This window comes from Aphis gossypii, chromosome 1 (genome assembly GCF_020184175.1).
Source record: "Aphis gossypii isolate Hap1 chromosome 1, ASM2018417v2, whole genome shotgun sequence".
NCBI lineage: Eukaryota > Metazoa > Arthropoda > Insecta > Hemiptera > Aphididae > Aphis > Aphis gossypii.
Window position 1 is genome coordinate 7,306,901 of NC_065530.1, and position 18,940 is coordinate 7,325,840.

The 18,940-nt window shown below is 24.5% G+C and overlaps 2 protein-coding genes across 6 annotated transcripts; one reads left to right on the forward strand and one right to left on the reverse strand.

Moving 5' to 3' along the window:
• Window positions 1-234: 234 nt before the first annotated feature.
• Window positions 235-6,770, reverse strand: LOC114119301 (tetraspanin-33-like). Of its 5 annotated transcripts, none has more exons than XM_050201148.1 (9): window positions 6,571-6,770; window positions 5,878-6,087; window positions 5,577-5,780; window positions 4,227-4,832; window positions 2,659-2,832; window positions 2,461-2,592; window positions 2,349-2,396; window positions 2,138-2,254; window positions 235-2,073 (listed from the first exon to the last, which is right to left on the reverse strand). In XM_050201148.1, exons 2-9 carry the CDS (start codon window positions 5,971-5,973, stop codon window positions 2,002-2,004), a joined length of 1,449 nt encoding a protein of 482 aa, XP_050057105.1. In that variant the 5' UTR covers window positions 5,974-6,087; window positions 6,571-6,770; the 3' UTR covers window positions 235-2,001. The 5 variants fall into 5 exon arrangements, with proteins under 5 accessions (XP_050057105.1, XP_050057100.1, XP_027836614.2 ...); XM_050201143.1 differs by having other exon boundaries at window positions 6,236-6,769; XM_027980813.2 differs by lacking the exon at window positions 4,227-4,832 and having other exon boundaries at window positions 6,571-6,737.
• A 445-nt stretch (window positions 6,771-7,215) lies between these two features.
• On the forward strand, window positions 7,216-10,918 carry LOC114119302 (synaptosomal-associated protein 29). The gene is made up of 5 exons (XM_027980814.2): window positions 7,216-8,173; window positions 8,238-8,339; window positions 10,011-10,188; window positions 10,261-10,371; window positions 10,484-10,918. The coding sequence occupies exons 1-5, from the start codon at window positions 7,892-7,894 to the stop codon at window positions 10,615-10,617; spliced, it is 807 nt and encodes a 268-aa protein (XP_027836615.1). The 5' UTR covers window positions 7,216-7,891; the 3' UTR covers window positions 10,618-10,918.
• The last annotated feature ends 8,022 nt before the right edge of the window (window positions 10,919-18,940 follow it).

Sequence of the window (18,940 nt, forward strand, 5' to 3'; positions counted from 1 at the left end):
AAAATATTAAAAATATGGATATAGGAACAATTTTTTTTTTATAAATACAATTAATGTTCAAATTTTTACAAAGTTCGCCAAAATTACAAGCTACAAGTATTTTGTTATAATAAATTTATAAAATCTTCAATTTTAAAAGCTTAAGTTAAAAAATGTAGAATAATATTCCTCATATATTCCAACTACAGTATTATAGATAAAAATATTGTTTATGAATAATTAACAACCAACAAGTAGTGTTAAAAATATATTTTTAATTGTTTATATAATATTATCTTTGGTAATCTAAACAGTAAAAAAAAAAAGTAATAAAAATGTATCACACTTAATTAGTATTATTAACTTTACTATAATACACACATACTATAAACATTTACAATATCATATAAAAATACATAAGATCATATTTTTAACTACATTTTAAAGGAGCATGTCATACAAAAATTAAGTTATTTTCATTTAAAAGTATGATCAATTCTAAGAAAAATAGTATTGGTTTCACTTATGATGAATTTAAGTTATGTGACATCATTGAACCAAGCTAGACTTAATTACCTATTAATCAGATAAAATTGACTCACTACATGTGATAATTTAAATAACTAAAAACTATATTTTTGAATTTTATGTGTTTGGATAATAGGAATTGAATCAAAATTTCAATTAAGTATTTTTTTTTAAATATTAAAATCCTAAGTAATTTTTGTGAAACATAAACCTGTTATAACAGCATCATTCTGTTACGACATAATAAAGCAACAGTTTACCTACCTCCAATATTTAAAAAAAACTAAACACAGTAATTAAATTTTGATTCTTCTTTGTCTTTAGAATAAAAATCACATATTCATAAATTAACCATCCAAAATAAAACTTTTATGTATATAAATCAGAAGGTGAAACATGCAACTTTTACATTTATAAGATAGGTAATTACAGAAAGCTCGGTAAAATGACGTCAAGTGGGTGTTCTAAATATCTTAATATTTCCTAAATAAAATAAATTTTTACCAAATTCTTTTTAATAGATAGGAATACATTCACACATTAATAGTAATTTAAAGAAAAAATTGTTTTGTGTTGTGTGCTCCTTTAAGTATTTGAAAAAAAATAAAAAAAAATGATTTTGTATAATAATAAAAAATGATCATGTAATTAACATTAAAAAATAAAATAATTATGTGTGATGTTGGTATAAAATATGCAGGCAGATTTGAAATCCACCTTACAAAACTAGTAGGTATTTCATACAATTTTTAAGAAGTACCTACTATTTTAGTAACATATTCTAAATATCCAATACATAATTATATTCTTCATTTCTATTAACGATGGTATGTGTTTAAATCAGAATTAAGTAGTGAATTATAAATCAATTAAAAAATAATACATTAAAATAATATAGGAATTACATAGTATTCATGAACCAAACTATCAATGAATGAGCAAAAAATAAATTGTAAAATACTAAATGTGAAGTAAGAGATTATAATTGGCATTTTAAATAAAATTATAAATTATAGATATACTAATAAATGTAATTAATATAATTATTATAAAATAATGGACATTTTAGAGCATGCTAAAATATAAAATTCTTATTACATTTCTTAGATAGTTGGGCCCATTATCACAGGGCGATTTCAAACTTAATGTATTATTTACATCCTTAAATTTGAATTGACTATGTAAAAAAATTTAAATATACTTAGTAATAAAAAAAAATTGTCAGAAAATTAAAAATTATAAACATACAAATTTTATATATATATATAGAAAAAAAATAAGTAAAAATAGTTTAAATAGTATTAGTTAAAAATTGATAAAATAAAAATTCAAAATCAAATAATTAAAATATAGCTTTTTTTTTATATAAAAACATCATTAAGTAGAAATTTAGATTTTTTAAAAATTGTTGTAGTAACTAAATACAATATTATTTTGATACCATAAAATAATATTATGAAAACATTATCTTGTTTCCCATACCTTAATTATTTTTCAAGAAGCCCATCTGGATTTTTGTAAGTCAATTTGCCCTTCTAATGTTTTGGCTAAGTTGATAATAAGAAGCTATAACACAAAATATTTACAATATATTGTTAACATGATTAAATATAATTTTGATCATAGTTACCTGAGATAAAGCAACACCTAATGCTACTCCTGCAATTGTGTATAAATTTCTTTCAGCCCATATACGGATTACTTCAATACATCCACTAGTCCAAACTCTTTTACTAGCTTCAGCAACCTTATATAATAAATAACATTACAAAATATGAGTCTTATAAAATATGCATATGACATATTATATTATATAATATATTTATATATTATATACTTACAGAACTATCTTGAGCGCCATAACCACACATGACATTTACAAGTCCTTTCTACAAAATAATAGATTGCTATAAATATTAAGAATACAGTAATACAATAAAAAAATATACATACTGAAATATCTGTTGCGTTAATACAACATGAATAGGGCACCCCACACTTCTCAACACTTGGTGATGTGCAATTGAAATATTCATTTTTTGACCAATCAATATATCCTTCTGAACTAAGACCACAACATTGAAACTACAACATAACATATAAGAACAATTTTAAGCATAAAGTTATTATTTGTACCCAAGACATTTTTACTTCTTTCTGAGCAAAATCTATGAGGTTTTGTAAATCTGGATCATCGCGGTAAGTATGAATAATTTTATCAGTGAATGACTCTTCCAAAGTAGCTTGCATGTTGTGAGGAAATACAAATCCAATAATTGCAATTCCCATTTCAAGTAGAAAGAATATTAAAAGGCACAGTGAGTACTGAAAAAAAATGTTTCTTATTAAACTATCTTATTATATTTACCAATGCAGTTCTAACCTTATAATTTAACTTAAAAAATAAAAATGTTGATAAGCGAGTCAATCCACGCCTAATACTTCTTTGACTAATGTTTGATTGTTTATTTTGAAATATAACTATTATACTTACAAAAAATTAATCAAAATCATGGTAGTTAATAAATGTTTAGATTTATCTTTATTAATTCAATTATTTTAATATTAATTTATTTAACAGCAATTAAAATTCTTATAGGATCTCCAGGCGGCAGTGTTTAAAACTAAACCTATTATTGAAGTTAATTACAAAAAAATAATAAATATGTAAACAAATCAACAAACAGTTAGATTTTCATCGATTGGATTCCTGTTAAAAACAAGTTTTAAAAATTGTTCTATGACTAATTGTCTGTCTAGTATCTATCCAATTTATATGCTTATAAATTAAGTAAGTCTTAAAATTATCAACAAGATGTAAGTTTTATGATGTTAAATCAACATTCAAATTGACTAACCATTGCATCAATATTATTAATATTAGTGTAGCATACTAAGGAATCAGTCATTGTATATTTAGTAGTTGGTATGGAGGTAGTGATGCTGTTTGTCAATAACTACTTTTTTTTTAAGTACAACCATTTATACCTACTCCAAATAAATTTTTCACAGTTCAGTCATTAGTTCATTAAATTTTATTTTGAAATGAAAACTATGACTAACAAAGAATTTCTCAATTAAAATTAACCATTAAATTAGAAGTTACAATTTTCTTCTTACACATCTTAGAAAATAAATAAATCTAAATAATAAGATGAATTAGCCTTAGTTGATGACTGATAGCAATATAACAGTAAAATTGGAGGTGCAATTAATTATAAGATAAAGTATAACTCCAAAGCAATATATATATATGTAATATGTATGTATTGTAAATAAAAAATTATTCTGTAAAATATAATAAAAAATCTTTAAAATCTTTTATTTATATAATAAAATATCTACATTTCTTGTATTTACTAAAAGATTAAAAATAAAATAAAAAATTAAGAATTAACTTTTGTTAGTTCAGGTAGATAGTAATTAAAATAAAAAAATTCCATTTTTCTGACTAATTTTTCAAGAAATATATTGTCTCTTTTAACAGAAACTGTTATACAGTCAGCTTTTGTGCAAACAAATAAATCACATTCCTCCATCCCAGTACAGTACATTTGAATTTGACACTGTGTAAAATAGTTGTGATTTTGTTTTAAATCAATAGTATTTTTTACTTCATTGTATCTTAAGTAAGGAACTCTAAGGTTTCCACTATCTTCATCAATCAATAAGGTATCTTTACAAGTGTATGGACACTTTATCTCCAATAACTTTGATACCTTATTATTCTGAATGACTAAGCCATCTGGACTTGCACAAACCCAAGGTTGTTTTTGATGAACTACCAGGCCACACTTAATAACATCTATATTATGTATCAGGGAATACTTTTTAAGAGCAAAATCTTCCATTCTCATTCCATATTCTACATATTTTAAACCTTTTCCTACTATTTTTTTGTCTTTTACAAAACGTTCAGCTAAGTCCTCATTTCTATTACGTCTTGTATTTATTTGGTGAGCTTTAGAACTTGCAGAGAGTCTTGTTTGTCTATGTAACCTCCAAGCACTATTGTTTGCTTGTTCTATAGTGCTATACATTAGATTAAATATTTGATCTCTATCAATGTCAACATATTTTTCATAAAAATTCAGTTGGTTATCATTCATTGGTTTTAAATTATTAGTGTATATTGGAAACTTGTTTTGAATATTAAGTAATTCGTCATAACAATCAAGTTGCTTAAAAATAATTTTATCATTGTTCTTGGGTGTTGATTTCTTTAATCTATCAGTATTTTTTGTACTGAAATTTGGTGTCTTTACAACTTTAAGATTGCTGACAAAAACATTTGCAATCTGAGCAGCAATATTTTTGAAAGGTAACTGAAATTAAAGGGAATAGTATTAAAGTTTAAGACCCGTAAGTTTTAGATTAATCTAATTTTAATTACAAATGAATAAAAAAATTAATTATAATGAATAAAAATAACTCACTATTTTTAAAGTTCTAAATATCATTTTTAAGATATTACACTAAATATTACTTATTTTTTTTTAACACTAATATAAATTTATAAAATAAAATAATAAAAACGAATATATAAATACTATTCTACCTGATTCACAATTAAAAAACATGGGGTTTTAATTGAAATAAATTACATTTTTCTATTATTTAACACTATTATTAAGTAACTTAGTATTTTATAAATTCCATGGAAACAGATTTTCAAAAGAGTTTTGTATTTGTAGTTAGCCAAATTTTATATAAATACATGAAAACTTAAAGTACAGGACACTTTTAATCCCTAAAATTTTGTAAAAGTGTTCCCACAAGGTCACAAAGCATCTACTAATTGGATGTATCTGTTGAGAGATCGCTTTATATTATAATTATTAATTAGTAATGTGATAATGACTTTTCAGTTTTCTTAAGAGTATTTTGTTAGTTTTTCAATGATTTATATGGACTATTAACTTTACTTTATCTATACAAGTAGGTAGCAGTATGATACATTTGAACTCACACCAATACAATTTCCTTTGGATAATGTGGTGCCAGTGATGACAATGGACCATTTATAATTTAAATTTTATGAAATATAGATTAGTTAAGTATATACTCACAAATTTAAGAAGTGTAGTATTTTCACGTAGAGCACCAATACATCCAGCAAAGCTAACAATGAATATGATTTGTCCAGCTATGATCAGAACTAGTGAGATATTAAGTATTACATCTGAGAATGTGTTCAATTTGATAGAACCCATAGTATTCCATTTTTCATAAAATGCAAATGTACCGGCTGCCACCAACAAACCGCCAAATAACTAAATTAACAATTAAAAGATTATATTGTAGGCTATTATATTAACAAATACTTATTAAAATTCCTAATAAACATAGAAATATACATGGCAGACATACCCAAAATAGAAAGTTCAACAAAAATATCATGTATTTGACGCATGGACTGACGTATGTGAAATTGCTCACGCGTCTCTGATTCATTGCCACGGGCATGCTTACAACAAGGACTTGCAATCCACACTAGTCGAGTAACAGAAACTGCCGTATTGCATACCAGAAGCAATCAAACAATGTATGAGACTTGTTGGAACAAATTATTTAAATTATCTAAAAACACAATAAAAAACAATATTTAGGAAAAATATTAACAGCACGAAAGATATGAGTTCATTAATGATCTCGACATCATGCAAAACAATGATCCAGTGTACGGAACATTGAAACAAACAATTATTATTATTATTATTATTATTACCGTTTCTTTTGTTTACAGTTGTAAAATGAAATTTATGCTTTGTGTATGGCCGTGGACAATATAATGGCACACGCCCTGAGTGTCTGGAGATTATTAGTGATGTTCCCAGAATGTAATAATATTACAGAACTCGACTCAAACATGATATAATTAAATTTTAAAATGTTTTAGATTTGTTCATATATTATCAAAAAAGTATTGTCCGCAATTGTTGTGGGACGTGGATGAGATCCACCGAGATTAGTATCACGGCAGCGCGGTACCCTCCACTGACCACTGATAACTATAACTATTAAGTAATAACTAATAAGTAGTAACTTTAAATCACTACTCACCACCCGACAGAAGCGATAGTAGTTGTCAAACAAAGGAAGCTACGAGTACAATTGTGTAGTTAAACATAAAATTGACGTGTGTGTGTGACTTATACGATATAAGACTACAACGACCTCACTCGTCATTCGCCAACTACATAAAAACATTAAAAACTTTACGGGGAATCATAACATTCATAAGTCATAACTTACTATTGTTAACTATTCAGTGATAACAACACGCAAAGAAGTTCGAAACACGATACTCATATCACAAAGTAATTTCTATTGACTATTATTATTATTCATTATTAAAAAAAAATACTATAAATAAATATTTATTTATTCTGTTCCATAAATAAGTAAATAGGTGTTGTGTGTGAAAATGGTATTACCATCTGAAAAGCATATACCTAAAAAAGTTTGAATAAAAATGTGGTTTTTAACTTTAACTTTAACTTTTTTTTTGACTTAATCAACACAGTTTTACATTTTTTTTTCTTTAATATCGCCTTGTACTTATTCAATATTTATATTTCATCGATTTAATGGTTAGTAATCATTAATTATGATTAACTTTTATATAAATCCTATTAAGAAAACCTAAAACAACTGAAACATATTGAAATAACCTAGATAGATAATCGTATTTAAATAATAATAGGTATAAATGTATACAAATATACAATGAAAAAATACTTTATACTATTAATTAAATAAAAATAATTTATTTATAATTTTAGAACACATGATATAACGATTAGCAATCTATTTGAAAAGCACAGGAAATAGGAGAATGTTAAACAATTTTAAATTAACCATGCAGTGTCTGTTATCTCGGGTCCGAACTGTAAGTGCCCCGCACACAGCACACAACACTTTGAACTTATAAAATTAAACAATTCAGTTTAAAAACATGTATAATATAATATTTTTTTTTCTTTCTAGTTAAAATGTAAATAAAATGTTTATTTTAAGCGATATTATTATAATGAATTGAATGCAAATAATACAATTTTTTATTTGCTTGTAACCAACAGATTCATTAATAGAAATGATAACAAGAATGACGTATCATTAATAATTGTCTGTATTTGATAAGCGATTCTACGTCATCATACATCTTTAAAAATTTTCATCTTTTTATAACTAGTTTTTGCATTATGCGATATGCCGATATTGCAACTAGTATTTAGTAATATCTGTAATAAATTTAAAATAATATTTTTGATTACTCATATCAACCTATTATTTTTTAAGTGATTTTCAATTTTTTTTTCTTGTCGTATTATTAATACTAAATACCTAGATTTTTTTATATTTCTTTATTGTTTTTTACAAAATGTCGAATAACCGATATGTAAGTAACTCATCGCGAGGAATATTTGATGACGATGACGATGTAGATGACAATGAATTTTTGTCCCGTGTTCGACCCAATGTTGACTACAGAAATGACCTTTTGGGTAATAATTTTGGCAATCAAGAATTAGAAAATGCTTATAGACAAAAGCAACAAGTCGTTGAAACAACAAAAGATGTAGAACAAAGAACTTTACAGTCTACAGAAAGAACATTACGTTTACTCAGAGAGACTGAAAATATTGGTACTGCTACAGCTGAAGTAAATAATTAAAAGTAAATAAATTTAAACAAATTATAATATTTTTTTATTTTGACTATTACAGGAATTAGTTAGACAAAAAGAACAACTACAAAATACTGATAAAAGGCTTGATGAAATTAATTCTAATTTACGTGTCAGCCAAAAGCATATACAAGGAATTAAAGTAAATAAATTTTAATAGTGTGCATAATGTCGCATACTATACCAAAGTTTAGTAGTTCCAGTTTTGTGTGTTTATCTGAAATATTGGCATGAATATTTGTCTATTATCAAACTTAAAAGTTAGAACATGACTTGGATTTTCTCATTTGATTTTTACGGTATATTAATTTTTAAGCAAGTTTTAAGTATTTAAAATATTAATATTTAAAAATACTCATCATTCACTTAAAAATTATAATATCATAAAAAACTGATGAGATGATGTAGATAATATAATATTCTTATCCTTAAGTTGACAATAGGTAACTTTACTCGGTATTTAAGTTAAACATAAAATTGGTACTGCTGAACATATATTTTTGTATGGTATTTATTAGTAAGGTAGAGACAACACGGGCACTGCAGTGGCATGCAGTCAGGGTAAGCGAGATAAGCACCGCTACCCACTCTAAAAGAAAGAAAAATAAATTTAATTCATTCATTATATCAATGAGCAATACAATATAAGTTTTTATTTTAAGTATAATAGGTTACTCATACTTTATTATGTATATTATAATTTTTTAGTAATTGGTAAGAAAATTAATAAATTAAGTTAATGTAGATAGGCAATTTATTGACAAAAGCACTTCGGATTTTGATTACCTGACTCATATAGTATAGTATTATAGTAGGTATAGCTAGATGCAGTAAGGTAGTGTTTAAGACTTTATGCGGTAGTCGGAAGCGCTATATGGAGCGCTCTTAAATACTTTTTCTGGTACCAAACTTTCGATAATTGGTTTCTTTTTTTTTTGTTTATCACAATACAATAATCTTAATATTGTTTTATAATATTTTATTAATAAAAACAAAACACAATTTAGATTTTTATGATAAAGTTATTAATGAATTTATAAAAAAAGATAGACAAATGGATTTTATTTATAAATAGGTAAATAAATACTATACATTATAAAATAAAACTATTTTTTATTTACCTAAATAATTAATAATTTACCTTAGTAACGGGTTTTTTGCTCTTACCCAGCTTTCAATACTACCGCACGCCACCGTCAGGCAGATACGACGTCCTTTAAGATCTCAGATTGTCAGTGCACTATTGGTTTTCTCTTTTAAACTAGCCAAACTTGTGTTAATCAATATTGTGTCATTGACTTTATTATTTAAGTGAATTGATATTTTAATAAACTTTTAAGTGAAGAAAATAAATTATGTTTGAAAGTTGGTTGGTTTTTTATAGCATTTCTATTTTACTGCAATGTATGAGCATTTTTGAATTGTAATATTTTACATAAGTACTTATAATTAATTGAAATCTAAAAAAAAAAAACTATGTTTAATCATAAAATAAATTCCTAATTTTTATAACAGGTAGATAGGTAGATGGGTCAATACATTTTTTTTATAGCTTTAATTTTAGCTTAGGTATGTCATAATATTGAATAATATACCAAATGCAAGTTTGCTTAGTTGAGTATTGGTTAGAGATAAAAAATAAATATTTTCTTACATTTTATTAATGGTTAGTGGTAAAACTTTTAATTTTCTTTGCCTATACTATGTACTAATTTGTTTAATATTATTTAGCTGTTTAAATTAGATATTATGAATAAAACATTTTCAAAAATAAATATTATTTTTACATTTTTCCACCAATTATATTTTTTAGAGTATTTTTGGAAGTTTTAAAAATATGCTCAGTGGTAAATCAAATTTACCACCACGTAGTGCATCAACTGAAGTCGAGCCAACTGGGTCTCCATTAACAAACGAAGTGCGTAGAAGTACATTAAGTGATACCTTAGCGCAAGCAAATTCTAATATTAGTTCTATGGAACAACATCCTGGTAATATAATCATATTTTATTTCTTCATAAGTTATACTGGTTATTAATATAATTTTTGAAATTTATAACTAGGTTTAAGAATCAGAGGATTGGTGGATAATGAATTAACTACACCAACTGATGTACAATCTAGTTTAGATAACAATTTGGATGAAATTCTTGGATCAGTAACTCGATTAAAAGGTTTATAAATAAATATAGATAATATTAACTAATTTATACTTAAAAAAAATAAAAATTAATATTTTTTAATAAAAACAAAATTGTAAATAAATATTTATTACTGTATTTATAGGTTTAGCATTAGGGCTTGGTGAAGAGATTGATTCTCAGAACGACTTAGTTGAAAACATCCTTGGTAAAGCAGACAAAGCTGACATAAATATGGAACGTCAAAACAAAGAGATAAATCGTATTTTAAAAAAATAATTAATTATATCGAGCAACATTCCTATCACATTAGATATCATTTTAGAATAAGACTCCTATTACAATATTACTTAAAATATTTTACCTTATTTACACATTTATTATGGATCTTACTTCTCATTTATGTTTATATAATTATATTACCAATTTTTCATGTTAGCTATAAAGTATTAGACTTATTGTAAATATCATAATAATAATATGTGTCAATTACATAAATGAAGTATAAATTTGTATCAATTATATTATATACTTATTAGTAATTTGTATACTAATTAATAATATATTTGCACAATAATTATGTGGTGTTTGTATCTTTCATGTCTATAGTTATACTTTGTATTATATACAATTTTAAAAATATGTGTTCTAAATGTTCTTATGATTTATAAATGCATTTTTTATTTTTTAACAGAAAATGGAATGCAAAGGTGTTCAGTTACATCCATAGATGCTCTTATTATATTTTAAAAATTTGTAATTACTTTTTTAACTTAAATAATCATTTCGATGGTTTTAGACATTTTTAATTATAAATTTAATCATTTTTTAATTTAAATTCTACTAAGATTTAAATATATTTATTGGCGATTTAAATAGGTAGGTACTTAAATAATAATTTTCTTATGCTTATTCGATTTAAAACAAAAAAATATTAGTAATCTTGAACATACCTATTTATTTTAATTTGTATTTAAGAAAAATGTTTCATTTTATGTAACATTAATAATCAAATTTTAAATCTGAAAGTTCCTATTTTAAAAATAGCTCAGATTATGGTTAGATATTTGTAAATGATGCATTTTAGGTTGATGGAGTTACGGTTGTAATCGAAACAATTAAAAATCAAAATCTGAGTTATGGTCAAGAAATACAATTATCTTGTTTTAAATATTGATAGGTATTAGGTACATTATAATATATATACCACAGTTACATTTAAAATACAAATTGATAAATACAAATTTACAAATTAAGAAAATATATTTATAAATAGGTAGGTACTAAAAATTAAAATACACCGGTTCATAATATTCATATTTTTATGATAAACATTTCACAAATGTCAGCAAATCAATCTTCTTTTTCAAATATTGTAAGAATTTATTTTTAACGAATTTCTGACTAATAATTGAACTAATTTTGGAATACCTATGTAATATGTATCTACTTGAATATTTTTTAACACATTGAAAATTTAAATATGTTAGAAAGTAGCTGATCAATTCTCAGCCTTTAAATATTAGAATTGAAAGTTTCACTTCCATTATTTATTCTTTAAACATTATTGTCCAAAGATGCCCAGATAGAGATTGAAAAAGTAGTATCATAATCAGTATAGCTATTGACCTAATAGTCACTAAAATCAGTAAGTATTCTTGAATCCATAGGATGTTCAGCAATTAATTCCTAAAATGTATTTCCCATTTCATTTAGAAGGAGAAAAGTTAATCCAAAAACGCAGTGCTACTATTTTCCAATGTCCAAGTTTATATTTTCGTACTCTTTAGTCAATCCTAAACCTACAATTTTTTTCCGCCAGACTTTACTGAAATAAAATTTGCATCCAGTTAAAGTTAGTTAATTATTATTATAATGTAAATAAAATGAAAAATGTTGACTTGATTAGATATATATAACTTTTTAATTCAATAGCTAGTGCCCATGATAAAAGATATAAAGGTAGGTACCACGACTCCATAGAGTTCAGTGGTAGGTAGGTACCTATATTTAAATATCTTTAACCGTGATAGTACCAAATTTATCATAATACATATACAACATCTGCCACCTGGTTAATCGTGACTTATATTATTTGATCTTCGACGAAGACATGAAGTACCTACCTATACCAATATATTTATATGTATATTTTAAATTTAATATCAATGCAAATATTCAACAATAATAAGTAAAAGAGTCAAGAGAACAGCAATTAAAAAGGTAACTAATTTTATTTACCAACTGGTCAATTATTTTATTAATATTTATGTATCTATATAATCTCGTCAAAAAACTTCAAATACTTAAAATTTTTTTTTAAATATTATGTAAAATTTTCAATCAAGTGTAGGTAGCTTATTTCATAAGACATCTTAGTACCTATATTAATCATATTTCTATTAGGTAGGTAGGTATGCAATATTCATAATTCAATATTAATTTATTATAATATTGGTAAAAGCGTTTGTACAAAAAAAAAAAAATTATTATGAAACCTACTTATTATAATTTCCTCTCAGAATCTCAAAACGACAATATAACTGATGTCTGACGTCAGATAATAAATTTATATTACATCCGATTGACGTCAACATAAGATTCCATAAACGGCATAAACAATAGCATTAAAAACTATTATAGGTGTAGTTATAAATATTTGAATTCACTAGCTAGTAATATACATTTTAAATAACAATAATTAATTAGCAAAATAACAAATAATATTATACATTTATACATTATATGTTTATAAATTTATATATACAGTATGTTCACGTTAAGAGATACTTGTGAGTTGTAAATGACCACTACTTTTCAGTTAAATTATATTGTATTGTCATATTGAAATGGGGTTTTTAAGAAATAAAAAGGGTACCAAAATACACATTTTCAGATAAATTTCAAAATTTTAGCCTTTTCTGATACGCCCATATGCAATACCTACAACTTTTTTTTTTTAAATAGCAATACCATTTTATTTTCTACAAATTCGATTAGAGTATTTTTTTTTTTTTAACAGTTTTTGTATAAAAATTAAAAAGTACCTAGGTATTGAATTATTATCTAATTATATTAATTATAAATTGACAAATATGAAATTTAATGTTGAAATTTAGTACTTACGAATAATCTATAATATTCTTGATAAAATTTTAAATTTTAACTACCTATATCTTTATCTATGTTCAACTTATACTAAAAAATCGAAATAATATTTCTTTGTTGTTAAATAAATGTTTGTTGACAGATAATACATATAAAATATAAATAAACACTAATATTTTGCTTTTGTAAATTACTTTCATTTTCGTCATTCATACTTTTGAAATAGGATAGCTAAACATTTAAGATAATAATAATAATAATAATAAAAATATACACTCTATTAATGTAAAATCATGATTTATTTATTTGCAATTATTAGTCTTAACTTCTTATAATAATACCATCAGCAAGCAAAACGCACACGTCCTCTGCCATTCTGATGAATTCTTGTGTTTCGTTAACTGAGTCCAATTTTTTTTTTCAAATAAAGTAGTATGAAGAAAATAGTGAATATTGCTAACAAATTTACAAATGTCATTAAAAAACGTACTATCGCGTGAGTGCGTGACCCGTGCAATTGGTTCACGACCTTTATCCAACGGCCACGAGATAATTGTGATAAATTGCGAATATTTCCTAATACGAAAATGAAACAAAAAAATAAAAGTAAAACTATTACAAATAATAGAAAAATTATACATGAAGCTTGCCCAAACCATCAAATATGCTAGCCAATTAATTGCTAGACTTATATCTTTGAACTTAGGTATTGTTTTTAATATTACTTGTAGAGTTTTACACGTGTAGTACCAATACTATAAACTATAATATTAAATTTAGGTATTTACAAAATCTTCCAAAAATTATTTTAATCTTCTGATTTAGGTTTACCTTAATAACATATAATATGTATTTGCAATCTCCTACTTACATCTTTATGGTTATATGTTGATGACTTGCTTTTTTTATTATTTTTTTTGATCCTATACAATGCTTATCTTAGCTAAACATTTGTTTCATGCTTCTTTAATGCAGAATATGGAAGTCTAACGGTTGGCTCCCTAGTCCCCTTTTCCCCGAGATTTTTCGTACCAGCATATAAATTCGTAATCCTTTATAATTTAAATCAAATTGAAATATTATACCCATATGTTATTTAAAAATATTATATTGTATTGTGGACTGTGGTACCAAAATAAACCACTGTTCACTGTACAACGGTTAAATTTTATTTTATTATACGGAGACACGATGCACGTCAGGAACGTCGAATAGGTAACGTTAATTATAATCTAACAATATTATATGAGCATGGTGACTAAATAAATTATTTAAACATTATACACGTTATTGGAATTTTCCTATCTACTTCACTTTTATTCAAAAAATAATATTAATAGACAGGTGACAGCAATATGTTTTGTCAACACGAGTTTCGTTAATCGCTTTACGGGTATTCGTTATTTAATTTCAATTTGCGTTATTTGTGTTAATTTTCAAGAAACGAAGGGCATAAGTTTTTTAACCAGCAATTAAAATTCTGCGGTTAGTCAATGACATGAAAGGTGAACTAGAAGAAAATCCGAAAGTCACAACCGAGATAATTACTGTGGATGTAAAAAATGTGAGTACCAATAACATAGATATTGAAACTTTCTCGAAAGAATTATTTATAAAAAAAAAAGATGAGTGGTCAAGTGGGTAATGCTCTTCTGTATAATAGGTGACTATAATGGATGTATTAAATTTGAATCCAATGATATTTATCAACTTATGAGAAACTTTGTATTCAATTTTCAATGCAAGTTTCCTCACCACCTTGGCACATTATGAAAATCGATATTATATCAACTTCAATGTTGCATGAGGTATTGCATGTGGCGCGTTTTTTTAATGTGGTTTCCCCGAGTATGAACTTTAGGCCTAATCCACACAGAGGATAATGGTGAATTAACCGGACAGCTATAATAAATGAAATTGTTACGATTTATCGTGTTATGCATATTTTAAGTTAAAATGATAATGTTTAAACTTTAAAATAAATTTTTAATCTAATGAAATAGTATCTCTTATGTGACCGAAAATCTACCATTACCCTCATTGGCAGTGCTGAATTCAAGACGTATATCATATTAATGATGATCTAATAAAACGGTAATCGTTGTTGTCCAATCTAATTAAATATTATAAATTTATAAAAACGTACTCTAAAATTAAAAAATTATTTATTAATATTGTTACATAATTTCGTTCATATTGATATATTTTTGTCTACTGAATTCAATACTGGTATATTTGTAGGTAGGTACATGGGCGCCCATTGGGAGGGGCAAGTTGAGGCGCTTGCCCCCCCCCTGGACAAAAAAATATTTTAAACTTGTAGCTCAATAAATATTACAATAATATTATTATTATCTTTATTATCATACATTTGAGAATTTTTTTATTTTGACCCCCCCTAAAATGTTTTTTATGGGCGCCCATGGGTATCTACACATATAGCTAAAATAAATATAATTAATACGTTTAAATTAATATTATAATACTAATAAGTAATTCTACAATTTAAACGGGTAGTATTTTACTTAGATAAGGTTATTAAAATTATTTCTAATATAACACAGATAAATTAAACTTACCTGTACATCATCAATTATATTTTAGTAATTCTGTAATAGAAAAGTAACACATTTTTCAATTCAAAAATAAAATAAAACAAATCAAATGATTCTATACCTAGAATGATGTGGATAATATTAGAAAACAACGTAGATACTACTCTGATCAGTGAACACCAAGCATTTTTGAAAAATTATCACTAAAATTAAAATTGTAAACTAGAATAAAAACATTTAAATTAAAGATAATTTTTGTAAAACAGAACTACTTAAAAGAAAAACTAATAGTATACTTAGAATGAAAACAATTAACTGATAAATATTATTTAAATATGAAAATAATATAAGTCATAAAATTCTATTCGAATAACTTTACTGACCGACGATAAAAACTATAAAAACAACAATATGTTTAAATGTTATTTCAATTAGCCAGCACAGTATTATGATTTGACTAATCACTAATCAATACTTTCTAGCCAACATAGGTACTCGTAATATTAAAAAAAAAATTGTGCCTATGTATTTTTTTAATTTTTGAATCACTATAAGGCTAACTTATGAGGAACTTTGTATTACATTTTCAAGTATTTTGACTCAGCCAAAAAAAATTTTCTCGATAGGTATTTGTAAAAAAAGATTAAATAAAAACAAATATTTGAAATGCCTATAAATAATATTAAAATAAGTGAAATATTTTGAAAATTAAATTATGTGAAGAAAATCCAGTCTAAATATAAAATAACTAGTGAAATTTTCAAGTATCTACGACTTATTCTTTTTGAATAATAACAAATATTTAAAATTATTTAAGGATAAATCGTTATCCTTACGTAATTTCGTAAAAATGTGATAGATTTTTTTTATATAATATATATTATCTTTTAAACAATTTATACAAACTTTATAATAAACTATAAACTATCTATGAAGATAATAATTAACTACTGAGAGTTATTTCATGGATTTTTAACTTAATGTGATAACTTAAAAGTTCAAGTGACCTTTTTCTGTTAATATTCTGTGTATCAGTGTGTTTGTAATATTTGAACCTTTGTGATTTTATAATGAATAAACACCGTATTATTGCTATAATAGGTATAGTTAATTACTATTATATATATTTTAATATATAATATAATCACAATATCACATAATATAGGTAGGTTATAAGAATAGTAAGTTTAACCTTATGACTTTATCCATATACACATTTATGTATATTTAAGATACTTACATAATTCATATATACTTAATAATTATATTGCATGTACAGCATTATTATTGCATAAATTAAGTCAATATTTATAAATTATTATACAGATACCTATTAAAATATACAATAATTGTAGGTATTTATAGCAAATTAGTACTTTAATAATAAATATACGAATAATGGGAGTGTAAAAATGCTTTGTTACGAACACCTAAGCGGTTTATTTTTTATTATCTAGACAACTAGAGAATTATATTAGTAGGGACTAGAAATTTTATAAATTCACTACACTAAATAAAATTTATTATGTTGTACTTCAAGGTTGATAAGAGTATTCTTAAGTATATAGCCATATAGGATATAGTTTATATTAAATTAGCTCATTTGTTATTTATTCTATTTATTCATCATTTTTTACTTGTATTATTAAACTTATTAACTAAATTAAATAGAATTTGATAAGTATCTATTAGAACTAATATACCTAATATGTACATTATATTAACCAGGAATAAATTATATCATTCTTAAAATGTATGAAGTAGGTACTAAATAGGTACCTAATAAAAAAAAAACTAAACTTAAATAATTAATACATTTTAAAATTCAAGAAAAAACAAAGCAAGAAGTTTTAATTTGATCAATAAAATAAAAAAATAATTATTATGTACAAGTAACACGTAGCCCAGCCCAGAACTTATGACTTAATGAGCCCACGAGACCATAATACAAGCAATGCAGATGACTGATGTCGATTATAGGTAAACATATATAATGAACAATGGTACCTACAACCTATAGGCGTGGATCTAAGAGGGCCGAGGGGGCTAAGGGGCTTTAGCACCCCCATTCGAGCACATTCATATTTAAGTTAAATAAAATGAAATTACTTTAAAAAACATTTATAACAAATTCTTTATTTATTATTTTTTGATAATAAGCCCCATTTATGATTTCTAGATCCACGCCCTGGTACCTACTTCTATAATATTTAATATCATATTATATATAAATATTATTGTTACGATAATGACGATCAAGGTCCCTCGAAGGGTATGGTTGAGCCTGGAGTACAGAGACCCGTTGAAATTAATTTGTAATATTTAAAATTTAATTATTTTATATTATTTTTTTTACGATATACATAAATATAAATATAAATACAAGGTGATACTTTTATCGTTGAACACTAATTATTTCAAAATCTGTTATTATTTTTCTTACACAATTTCCAGACGAAATAAAGAAACATTTTTAAATAAATTTAAAGTTTGATGAAAATACACATTTTTAATTTCATATTCTGAAAGAGAATGTTTTTTGAAGTATTTCGATGCATATAAATAGAAATTCGAATAAGTAGTTTTTGAGTTATAACTTAAAAGTATTTAAAGTTTAGATGAACTGAGTAGTAGACAAGCATTTTGTGGGGTATTCTAGTAATACTCCATGAAAAAACTTTTTATTTCAGGATATGAATTTAAAAATGTATCGTTGTTCTTCAAAAATAAAAAAATACTTAAAAATATAATTTCTTAAAAAAATGTTTCCTTTTAACTGTAAATTATGTCAAAAAAATATTTTCAAAAACGTTGATAGATTTTTAAATAATGAGTGTTGTTTGATTAAAATATCACCTTGATACCTTGTATAGTTGTATATATATATATTATATATTATTATTTTGATATTTTAATTTAAAAAATATAATAATAATAAT